This window comes from Nicotiana tabacum, chromosome 19, assembly GCF_000715075.1.
Source record: "Nicotiana tabacum cultivar K326 chromosome 19, ASM71507v2, whole genome shotgun sequence".
NCBI lineage: Eukaryota > Viridiplantae > Streptophyta > Magnoliopsida > Solanales > Solanaceae > Nicotiana > Nicotiana tabacum.
The window spans coordinates 62436631-62449594 of record NC_134098.1 but is presented as its reverse complement, the minus strand read 5'-3'; the positions used below and the strand labels follow the sequence as shown (position 1 = coordinate 62449594).

The 12964-nt window shown below is 34.6% G+C and overlaps 1 protein-coding gene across 1 annotated transcript; it reads left to right on the top strand.

The window, feature by feature from the left end:
* Positions 1 to 2441: 2441 nt before the first annotated feature.
* Positions 2442 to 3031, top strand: LOC142173519 (uncharacterized). Its single transcript, XM_075239124.1, has 2 exons — positions 2442 to 2648; positions 2792 to 3031. The coding sequence occupies exons 1-2, from the start codon at positions 2442 to 2444 to the stop codon at positions 3029 to 3031; spliced, it is 447 nt and encodes a 148-aa protein (XP_075095225.1).
* Positions 3032 to 12964: the final 9933 nt, after the last annotated feature.

Sequence of the window (12964 nt, the reverse complement as noted above, 5' to 3'; positions counted from 1 at the left end):
CGAGGGTCACTTCGCCAAATCGGGACCGGAGCAGAAGAAACCAGAAAAGTCCCGGACAGCGAAGCGAGGGTCACTTCGCCAGATCGGGACCAGAGCAGAAAAATATCACCTTTTCCAATTCGAATCAGGAAAAGCCAATTTCGGCCCAAATAAACCCTAAACCATATAAATACGAGAGTTAATCACTTTTTAAAAGAGAGAAGACCCTGGGGAGGCAAGAACACACTTGGAAGCAGAGAGAATCCATAATAGAGTTCGAAAACCGTGGAATTCATCTTGAGTTCTTCTTTTTCCCTTCTATTATTGATTTTTATATATTCTTGGAAATTAATTGAGATTGCTACCATGACTATGTGTGGCTAAACTCGTTCATTCTAGGGTTATGGTTTTACATGAATGTTGATATTTGAATATTGATTTGATGATTTAATTTATCATGTTGGGTTGTTTATTCATATCATGAGCCTAATTATTTTACTGCCTAGCTAGCAGTAAAATACTATATATGAATCTTGAGTTGAACTTGAAAGAGGTAATTCTTGATTGCAATAGGATTGAATAGAGTGCGCTCTTGAATCTAATAATTGGGGAATTGATTTGCGAATACGGATAGAGATATACCTATTTGTCGTGCTTAGTCAATTGTGCAAAAGATTATTAGTGCATTCTTTTTATCTATAATCTCATAGAAATATAGGGTTTAGAATAAATTGAATAGGCGAGTAGAAGTTGTCGAATTTCTACGAGTATCATTGTCTTTGCAGATTAATAACCCAGATAAATTAATAAGTTAAGTTAATTGAAGAATTCGACAGGATTGTTACATAACCATAACCTTGGAATATTATTTCTCATTGAATTAAACCTTTCGTGCTAAGTGTGCTAGTTAATTAGTTATTATCTTAATCATAATTTTAATTAGTAGAATTAACAAAAAAAATCACCATGAAATTGTTCTTGACTCGATAAATTAGAAATTGCTTGATTTAGTTGATAATTGATCACAAGTCCTCGTGAGAACGATACTCTACTCACACTTTATTACTTGATTGACCGCGTATACTTGCGTGTGCGATTTAGGAAAATACATACGCCAAATGTAATTGAAGTAGGCCAAGTTTACCAAGACAAGCAAACAATTGTCAGTGCAATGAAGCATTATTTTGTCATGAATAAGTTTCAATTTAGGGTGAGAAGGTCTAGTGCAAGAAGGTAGGAATATTTTATTTGTCAAATTCATACTGTGCATAAGTTGTAGTTTTTTTGTATATAAATTATATATAAATTTCTTAAGACAAGTTGTTGTGCATAAACAACCTCGTATTTTGTAGCTACAATTTGCATAATATTTTTTGAATTATTTTTATTCTGTAGCTACTGTCTCATATGTGTTGGGGACAATTGTACGTGGCACTTCAAGTCCACCAGCATAAGTGAATCAACATTGTTCAAGGTTCGAAAATTTAACAGCTTGCACATATGATCTATATGGAAAACACATATATACAATGCAAACCTACTGCCATGGTAGTTGGCAGCATGGTGATGCCAAAATATGCGGATCCTAAGACAATATACACACCAAAAGACATACAAACTGACATGTTGTCGGATCATAGTGTAAACTTAACATACATGCAAGCTTGGAGAGCAGAGGAAAAGGCTTTGGAATTTTTGAGAGGCCATCCTGCTTATTCCTATAGTCGTTTGCCGAGTTATTTGTATATTATGGAGAAGACTTATCCGGGTCGGTAATGAAATTGCAGAAGATTAAAGATAATTATTTCTTGTATATATTTGTTGCACTTAGTACGTCCATCAAGGGTTGGGAGCATTGTAGGCCAGTTGTAGTAGTTGATGGCACCTTCTTGAAGTCGGCATATAGGGAAATCATGCTAACAGCTAGCATAATGGATGCAGCATGTAATGTAGATTAATTGTAAAAATATTGTTATAAAGTTGTTTTTGAGATAGTATTTTTTATATTTTCAAGTTTTATTACAAAAATTGCATTTTTTTTTTGCTACCTATGTGATAGGTAGCATATTACCACTAGCATATGTCGTTGTTAATTCAGAAAATAACGCATCGTGAAGGTATTTTTTGAGCAATTCAAACATGCATACGGTGAAAAATCAAATACGTGTATTGTTTCGGACCGGAATGAGAGTATCTTGAAGGCAACATCTATTGTTTATACCGGCATGCCACATTATGCCTGCATGTGTCATATTTGGATAAATGTAAGGTCAAAGTTCAAGAAGGGTCATTTAAAGTTAAGCGAACTGTACTTTATCACGACACTATCATACACGCTTGATGAATTTAATGAAAGAATGTCAAAGATTGAAGAGATCGACACACGTGTTAAAGCATACATATACGATATTGGCTATCACATATGATCTCGGGTATATGCTATGGTGAACAGAACATGGACGATGACATCAAACATTGCAGAGTCATTGAATGCGGTAACCAAAGATGCAAGAGAGCTGCCCGCAGTAGAACTATTAGAGTACATGAGTACTCTTCTTGAATGTTGGACTAATGAAAAGTTATTGAATGCAAATGGTACGTTCACATACCTTGGGAAAAAATACAACAAAGAGTTGGAGGACAATAGGACATTATCACAGAAGATGAGAGTAGGTTATAGCCAATAACATCAAATCATTGATTCCATCAAACTAAATATACAGTGTTAATTGTATAAATGTTGTTGTATAATTGTAGTTATTTTGTTTTGTATATGTTGCTGACAACTTGTGTGCTTGTAATAAAATTATAGGAGAGGGCTTCAACAGATTACATCCATAATGTGATAGATAGTGTGAAGCGCTTCATTGTTTGCCTTCAAAACAAGAGATGTAGTTGTGGACAATTCCAAATCGATGAACTTCCTTATCCACATGCTTTGGTGGCTTTGAGGCACATGAACGAGCCTTATGAAAACTATTATTCTCCTTATTACACGAGGGAGAGCCTTATGCAGACTTATGAAATACTAGTAGACCCGCTGCCTAGTTAAAGCAAATCGAATGTGCCACAACATATAGCCGAAGAAGTTGTAAAGCCACCTACCGGGAAAAGGCAGTTGGGGAGACCTCAAAAATAAAGATACAAACCATATGATGAAGTAAATGCAAAGAAGTACAAGGTTTCATGTGGCAACTGCGGACTAGAAGGGCATAACAAAATATCTTGTAGGAATGCCACCAAAAGAAAATAAAAATCAATACAGTTTAAAGTTTTTTTTTACTAAGTAGTGTTGATGGTAATCTGCTCTTTAAGACATATGAAGAACATTTGTTCTATTCTGGAGAATTATAGTTGTGGTGTAATTGTGTTGCTAATTTTAATAAAAGCTGTCTCATATAATGAATGTTTGCTAAACAGATTTCAACTCTTAATACAATTGGTTTGTAGTTGTTTTGTTCAAATACTGGGTTTATTTATTACTTTTCAGCCTTTCCTAATAACACTGCTAAAATTGAATAGATTATATATTTTTGTATAGTAGTTGTAGACATAATTATAGTTATGCTGTAAATAAATTATATAGTACCAATATCGAGATCAAGTACTAACAACTTTCAACCAAAAAAAGCCACATATGTTTTCTATTCTAAGTAGTAGAATTCTGGACAAAATAACAAAATAAAAGGTAAAACAACTGTAGCACAAATCTGCTACAAATAAATTCTACCTGACTTGCTCTTAATAAATAATTTGTCTATAATTTTACTACAATCCAGCTACAACTAAACATTTTAACTACAATTTTTCTACTGAAAAAGGCAACTAATTCTTCTTTTTTTCGGACTTATGTTCTCTCGTTCACAGCTAGTGCACCTTATCCTCTTGCTAATCTGCCAGTCACCTCACTTTCACTAATTGCACCAAGCTCTTGCTTTTTCCTAGCATAATCCCAAAGGAGCCCTCCACAGTGCCTACAGTATTAATCAATATCAAAAAGGTCTTCCTTCGAAATCGATAGCTCTCCAATGCTGACATATTCTGCAAATGCTGCCACGTATACACCACAATCACTACAAAAAATAATAGGGGAAAAGATTCAGCATTCAATGTAAAATATAATTGGTTAAATAGATAAAAAGAAACGTAGCACATACAATGATCCTTCTTTTTGCTGGGGTATCTCACCGACCAACCACTGAATGTTAAGAGGGTCAGTAACATCTTTTTCAATGTATGCCTTTATGTTCTTGTAGTTGATGTCTGGACGCTTGCATAGAAGTCGGTGCATGACAAGTAGAGGGGGATCATAATAGCAAACTTGTCGATAACATATTCAACAAATTTGTGATTTCGTGAAGAGACCAAATAATCATAAACATATAGAACCCTATCGGTAATGTCAAACACAACCAACAACCAATGAAATTTCTCCATAATGTTTATGTCACGACCCAAAATCCCACCACAGGCGTCGTGATGGCACTTAGTCTCTAATACTAGGTAAGTCGATTACAATTTCATTTCGAGCCTTTTTTTTTGAAACATATAATTTAATACAAGTGTCAAAACCAAAAGCAGAAACAAATATAAAAAAAAACCTCCCAAGATTGGTAATACTGAATCACGAACTCTAACTGAATACATGCAATGATCTTAAGGATCGAGTATACAATACTGTTCGAATATGAGTGACAATATAATAAAAATGGAAAGAATATCATGGGACTGCGACAACCAATCAGCTCTACCTTGAATCCTTGTGATCAACACACTAACTCTGTCCGAGTCCGATATCTCCAATACCTGGCTCTGCACAAAAATGTGCAAAAGTGTAATATGAGTACACCACAGTCGGTACCCAATAAGTATCAAGACTAACCTCGGTGGAGTAGTGACGAGGTACAGTCAAGAAACTCACTAGTCTAATAACCTGTGCAACATAGCATACAAAATATAATAGAACCATATAGCATAACAGCAACAATAATCCACTAGTGACATAAACAACAAGGCAGCAAGAACACCATAAATATTGCTCACACGAATAATAAAGACAAATACAACCAATTAATCAAGTCTTTCAAAATATACGTCTTTTATCTATTAATTTTTCAAATAAAAATCTTTAGAATGTAATCCTTTCAATTAAATATATCCCGAATATACTTCCTCCAAATAAATATCTCACGAATGTAAATCTTTCAAATAAATATCTCCCAATATAACTCTTCAAATAAATATCTTTCGAATATAATTCTTTTAAATAAAACTTTTTGAATATAATTCTCTCAAATAAAAACCTTTCGAATATAATTCTTTTAAATAAAACCTTTCGAATACAATTCTTTCCAATAAACACATTTCGAATATAATTCTTTTAAGTAAAACCTTTCGAATATAATTCTTTCAAATAAAAACCTTTCGAATATAGTTCCTTTCAGGTAAAATCCTTCGGATATAATTCCTTTCAAGTAAAATCTTTCGAATACGATTTCCTTCAAGTAAAATCATAGGTTGACACGTCACTTCAGAATTCTAAAAATCTCGGGTCTCAACCCACCTTCATATCTCATGGCACCTCGTACTCATATTTCTATCCCAACCATACAGTCAATTCACAAGATAGAAGACATAATAATTTAATGAAATGACTGACGAGTGAACGACGGGAAATTTTACAGAAAAGTAACAGCATAGCAAATAGAGGTAAACAACAGGGACACTCCTGAGGTATCGCCTCGTAAACCCAAATGTAAATGCTCAACAAGGGGATCTCTCGAGGTACTGCCTCGTAGTCCCAAAATAAATATGCAAGATAGGGGGATCTCCCGAGGTACCGCCTCGTAGTTCCAAAGTAAATATGCAAAAAAGGGGGATCTCCCGAGGTACCGCCTCGTAGTCCCAAAGTAAATATGCAAGACAGGGGGATCTCCCAAAGTATCGCCTCGTAGTCCCAAAGTAAACATGCAAAAGCAAAAGATGGAAGAATAAATCAGCAAGAACAACCTCTTCTCAAATCCAAATTTCTGATAAATATATTAACGTCTCCATTTAAACTTATTTAATAATTATTTGCAGATGGAAAATCCAAAATGTAAATATTTCCAGAAAATGGCAACTTAACCAGCACACAGAATCCACATAAGGATCAAAATATCAATCACACCAAATTATCATACAAAACAAATTCGACAAACAAAGAACGAGGCATGACAAATAAGGATTTAATAAGTGCCAGCAAATTTCCAATTTAATACTTAAGAATTCCTACGACTTTAAACCAATACAATTTGTACATATAAGCCCGAGTACGTACTTGTCACCTCGCATACATGGCTTTCACATTACACAAATGGCACATACGACTCAATGCCTAAGGGGTAATTTCCCCACTCAAGATTAGGCAAGATACTTACCTCTTTGAAGTTAGGTCGATATTCCAAAATAGCCTTCTTGCTTGAATTGGCCTCCAGACAGCTGAAATCTATCCAAATTATTTGGATAACTTCATTAAAATTCATCGAAAATAATTCTGGATAATAAAACGTTGACTTAAAAATTCATATTAAAAAGTCAACCAAAAGTCAACGCGGGGAGCGCCTCTCGAAATACGACAGAATATTTACGAAATCCGAACACCCATTCTGATACGAGTTATCAATTTTATCGAATTCTAATAACAAATAATCCTCCAAATCTTTAATTTCCGTTTTTGAAAAGTTTTACAAAAATCCCAATTTCCTCCATTAAAACTCGAATTAAACGATGAATATAACCATTGATTCATGGAATATAATCACTTTCGGATATAGAGCACTTAACACAAACAAGCTGGTGAAAAAGTCCCTCCCAAATCGCCCAAAATCGAGCTCCAAAAATCCAAAACGAGAATGGAAAAATGACCAACTTCAATCCTTATGTTTCTGCCCAGTTTCGCACATGCAAACAAATTTCACGCTTCCGCGTGCTCGCTTTTGCAAGACAAACCCCGCTTCTGCGAATGCACTGGCCAGCAGCCCCTCTCGCACCTGCGGACTCATTTCCGCTTCTGTGCAATCGCAGGTGCAATGCAACTTGCGCATCAGCGAAGCCAACCGCTTATGCATTCCAGGCACCGCATCTGCGGTGTCGCATGTGCGCAGTTGCTTTTGCTTCTGTGGAAAAATGACAGCCCTGCTCCTTGTCGCTTCTGCAATGATAACCTTGCTTCTGCGAGGTCGCTTCTACGATGAAGCTTCCGTAGAAGCAAGAACACCACCAAATCCAAAAATCCACCAGTTCCAAATGTCCAAATATCCAATCCGTTAGCCTTCCGAAATCCACCAGAGGCCCTCGGGACCTTAACCAAATATACCAACACGTACCAAACTACAATACGAACTTAGTCGAGGCCTCAAACCACATCAAATAATGCCGAATTTACGAATCGCGCCTCAAATCAAATTATGAGTTTTCAAATCTTCCAACTTCTATAATTTACGCCGAAACGTATCAAATTAATCCGGAATGACTTCAAATTTTGCATACAAGTCATAAATGACGTAATGTAGTTGTTCCAATTTCTGGAATCAAAATCCGATCTCGTTATCAACCAATCGACTTATGGTTGAATTTATGAATATTTCAAGAATTTTATTTTTCCAACTTTTCGCCGAAATGTGCCGAATGATCCTACGGACTTCCAAATCTAAATTCGGACATATGCCTAAGTCCGAAATCACCATACGAAACTATTGACACCATCAAAATCCCATTATGGAGTCGTTTGCTCAAAAATCAAACTCCGATTAACTCTCTTTATTTAAGCTTCAAAAATAAGAATTATTCTTTCAAAACCAAACTCGACCACACACGCGGGTCATAATACATATTATGAAGTTGATCGGGACCTTAAGTCGCTGAACAAAATGTTAATTCTCAAAACGACTAGTCGAGTCGTTACAGTTTATGGGTATAATCACAAAATCAACTTTGTCCCATGCAATATTTGCAAGTAACCAGTACCCCACTATGTATTCTGATACGACGTCTTGGGATTTGACAACAAGATTCTTATCGGCAGGAGCATTAATGTACCTCTCATAAATTTGTTCAATTCTAGTCTTGAACATACAGTCAGTGGTTGTAAACCGTGTTTTGTTTTCTAGACCATACTTTCCTCTCTTCCTCAAAATAGTATAAAATAACATCAATGTGCTGCAAAAAACAGATTTTATTATTTCTCAATGCTTCATACAATTTAACTATAATTTTCAAACAAAATATCTATAGATTTCTAAAATAACAGAATACTACAGCTAATCATTAAATTCTGCCAGGGTGTGTGTATACTGTGTTGTTAATGACTTACCCGGGATGTGCCAAAGTATAAAACCGATCTTTTTTATCAACTTTCTCCACTCCAAGATCAAACCACGGCTTGATCTGGTTATCTTTTAAAGTACAAGGCACCTTCCTCATATTTAAAGACATAACAAGTACAATTATTATGTAGTTTTAGTTGGAAATCCATAAATTGTATGCACTTGATAATATGAAAAAATTGTATAATCGAACCTCTTTAAACCGTGTCGGTACCTAAATATAATCACTTATTGAATTCTTCAAACAAGTCAGGATCAACATCGTCGCCAATAACCCCAGTAAATGGATGCTTGATGTTGAAAATTGGAGGAGGTCCAACAGAAGTGCTTCCCCCATAACTGAAATAAGGGAGAAATTGGGATGTGGCATGCTTTCCAGGAACCCTTGTTCTTCCCTAATGCACAGGGGTTGTTTCATCTTCATTTACCTCGCCGAACTTAACAATCTGTGAGAGTTTTTCTAGCAGCTCAAAATTATCCAGTGTTACTGCCCTTTTTCCATACCTGGAGTCATTGTCCAAATCACCTACATTGATGTAGTCGGCTGCTTCACCTACAAAATTTAAATAAAAGAACAACATTGTATGTTGGTTGCATTAGTTCTTTTGGGAAAACTGAAACTTATATGAAAGTTGTTGTTTTTTTTTCCTACAATTATATTGTAACATATAATACCACTGAAATCTTCATTGCAATCGTCTCCTTGTTGTATAACATTTGCTTATTGAATGGGAGATTTCAAATGCATAGTCTTCTTCTCCTCATTTAAATGCTCTCCTTGTATGCCAACTTTTGCATCATGTTTTGGAGAGTCCACATGCATAGTTTCCTTCTCTATTACAATAAATATGTACAACTTAATAAAATTGTAGATCATTTGTAATAAACAGAAACAACACTATAGATAAATTGTAGTTTAATTGTAGTTAATTTGTTGAGATGCTATCATGTAGCTAAGATGTAATTTGTATTATGAAATATGTAGATAAAATGTACTAAATCATACCTGCAATTTATTCCTCCAATGCCCCTTGAAATTGGGAAGACAAGTCAACACATATAGGAACATTCTCCTCATTTTGAATGTCAGACATGTGTCATATACCTAAGACAACAATTGAAAATATAATGTAGATTATTTATTGGTAATTTAGGCTATATGTAGATATAATGTAGGTTATTTGTCATCAAATTGTATTAAAATTGTTAAAATACATGTTTTACTGTTGCTGCCCAACACTAGTTTAGCACTACTGCCCGGATTCTGTTGTTTGTTCTTTTCTTTGTAATGCTCATCATTTTTCGTAGAACTGCCAGTAAACTATAATGGAAATTTGTTAGGCTATATACTTTATGAATGCTAATATAAACATAAACATGGTAAAAATTATTGTCCAAAGTGAATATATTTCTTAGCATCAATGTTCGTATCTTGTTGACTTTTTATTGCTTGTAACACAAACTTGATGGAATCATTGAGTAGCAGTCGAATGCTACCTAGTTCTTGAAAAACCTAAAGAACAAAAAATGGTTATAATGTATCTGACAATTAGAGGCTTACAGAAAATTTGTTAGACCATATACTTTATGAATGCTAATATAAACATAAACATGGTAAAAATTATTGTCCAAAATGAATATATTTCGAATGAAACCTTAATATCAATGTTGACTTTTTATTGCCTGTAGCACAGACTTGATGGAATCATTGAGTAGCAGTCGAATGCTACCTAGTTCTTGAAAAACCTAAAGAACAAAAAATGGTTATAATGTATCTAACAATTAGAGGCTTACAGATATATAAAGAAGACTAAAAATCAAGAATTAGGTAACCTCAAGAATTAGGTATACCTCTTTCTTGAACAATCCAAGGTCTGAACCGACCTACGTATTAAAATAGAAAGAGTTAAAGAAATAATTTGCATAACATAAATTAAAGAAACCATTTAGGATTATCTTAAGATGTTACCTTATCAACATATTTTCTTGAATTTTTTTATTGTTTCGCAATATTTTTCTTGTCATCTATTCCCATTGCATGTATATGTCCAAATGGAGATGGAGCATTTGTCGGATGCTCGACCTTTGTTTCAGCTTCTTCAAGGATGTATTCAACTTTGTCTGGCAAAGTTATTTTTCTCGAGCTTCAAGCATGTTGGTGAACTGACTGAAAAAAAATAAATATGAGGGACCTAGTCATCATATGTATAAAATGTGTAGATAATTTGTATTATATTGTTTGTCCAGAAGTGAAAAATATTTACCTTGATCCATGATTGTTTGATCATTCTCTGTTCCAATGCAGAAATTCATATCTTGTCCTTACTAGTTGTCCAGTTAAGTATGTGGGAGATCGAATTACCAACCCTTGTACCTATATCAGTGTTGACTATAGAGCAACACTTATACAATCAGATTTGCATAGCGAGTGGAAAACCTCGAATGAGATAAAAATGCACATAAGGGTTGAGCTTATGCCTAACAGACTGAAGCAATTGTGTATAAGCTTCGATACCCCATGCGAAATTCGCATACAGCCCCGAATCTGCCAAATAGAACTTAAAATTGTCTATCAAACCATTATCTTTCTATGAAGGACAGAGGACAAATTCTATTAGATAGAGAATACATAGCTTGACTGCATCCTCATCATTCACCCAACTACATCTGGTTATAATTTGTTTCAAGTATGACTTCTCAACTTTTTCCTTATTCGAAAAATAGCTTCTTATTATTTTACTGTCATACTTAGTTGTGTAACCAAAGTTTGTTACTTATGTAAAACATCTAAGGCCAGTGATAAGGGCAAACTTCCTCAACCCAAAGTTCAGCCTCTCACCCTTTATCTGTACTGTAAAAAAATAAGAACCGAATGCGTTCAATTCATACTTCATGAGAAGGTGAATTACCTGATTTTGGATACATATTTTGGGCAGGGAAAGAAAATGCCCAAAATATGTCTTTTAAACAACTTTAACCCATTTTTAGACAATAACACCTTGATTTGGCGAGGAACAGTATGGTCGGATAATGTATGGAGCCTAGTGATGCCATAATCAACATCATGTGGTGCAAACAATATTCGATTATATACCAAAAGAAACAGTAAGTTAATAAAACTTGTTTAAAGACCAAAAACCAAAATAATCACAATTCTACTACACTTTATCTACAATCATAAAGACATTAATACATTGCATACAAGTAAGTTACAAAATTAGTAAACATATATAACAACTAACTACATTGAAGCTACAAATGCACTGATAAAATTATGTTTAGAGCAAGAAATTAGAAACTAACTACTAGACATAATATATATAATTCGTTTACAGAAAATAAAACTAACATCTACAAATAGAGCAAATAATAACCAATAAAATTAACTAAATCATGTAGTATATTCCCTAACAAAATGATTTCGAATAATATACAAGAAATCTATAATTTTTAGTAAAATGTAGAAAAGTTAATAACCAACAACAAATATACACAATATAGATAAAATTTCTACAAATACAGAAAAAATAAAAAATATGTATAGTCATGAGAATGAGAACAGGTTTTGTAACTAAAAAAAGAACCAAAATTATATCTACTAAAATTTTACCTTCTCCAATAATTATTGGGGTATGATTTTAGGAGATTTTTGAACCATCTTCTTTTTTGAAGGTTTGACAGTAGGAGAAACTTTTTTTTTTTTTTGCAAGTTTCGGGATAACATATTCTTCGACGAAATCATCATCACGAGCAATTTCTTTGCCCTTCTGCTTTACTGATTTAGCAGATGTAGAAGCTTCACCGGCATCCCTGTCATGCTTGAGTTTTGTTCGAGCTTCTGTCGTAGCATCAGGAGGGGAAAACATGGACTTTGTCTCTGGTTTTGCATGTGTCTGTAACGACCCGACCGGTCGTTTCGAGCATTTGCACTTCTCTCGGTAGTTTGAGGGCATGAGTAGCCCCGTATGATGTATTAAGACTTATGTGAATCGTCGGTTTTGGTTTTCAGGTTATTCGGAATCGATTTGGAAAAATGAATTTCATGATTTAAGCTTTAAGATGAAAGAGTTGACCAAGTTTGAATTTTGTGAATTTGACCCCGGAATAGAGTTTTGAGGATTTCGTTAGGTCCGGATAGTGATTTTGGACTTGGGCGTATGGCCGGATTTGCATTTGGATATTTCTAGAAGGATTCAGCACTAATCGGCGAAAGTTAGAAATTTGAAGGTTTGGAAAGTTCACAAGCTTAATCGGGAGTTGATTTGGATGATATAGAGTTCGGATTGTGGTTCCGGGAATTTGAATAGCTTTGTTATGTCATTTAAGACTTGTGTGCAAAATTTAGTTTCATTCCGGGTTGATTTGATATGTTTCAGCGCGAGTTTTGGAAGTTGAAAGTTTAAAGTTCATTCTAGTTCGAATTGAGGTGCGATTCGTCGTTTCAATATTGTTATGTGTGATTTGAGGCCTTGAATAGTTCTGTATTATGTTATGGGACTTGTTGGCATATTTGGACGGGGTCCCAAGTGGCCCGAATGAGTTTCGGACGAGGTTCAGATCATTTTCATTTCATGTTGCATTGTTGAAGGCATGCTGGTTCTGGTGCTTCCGCATCTACG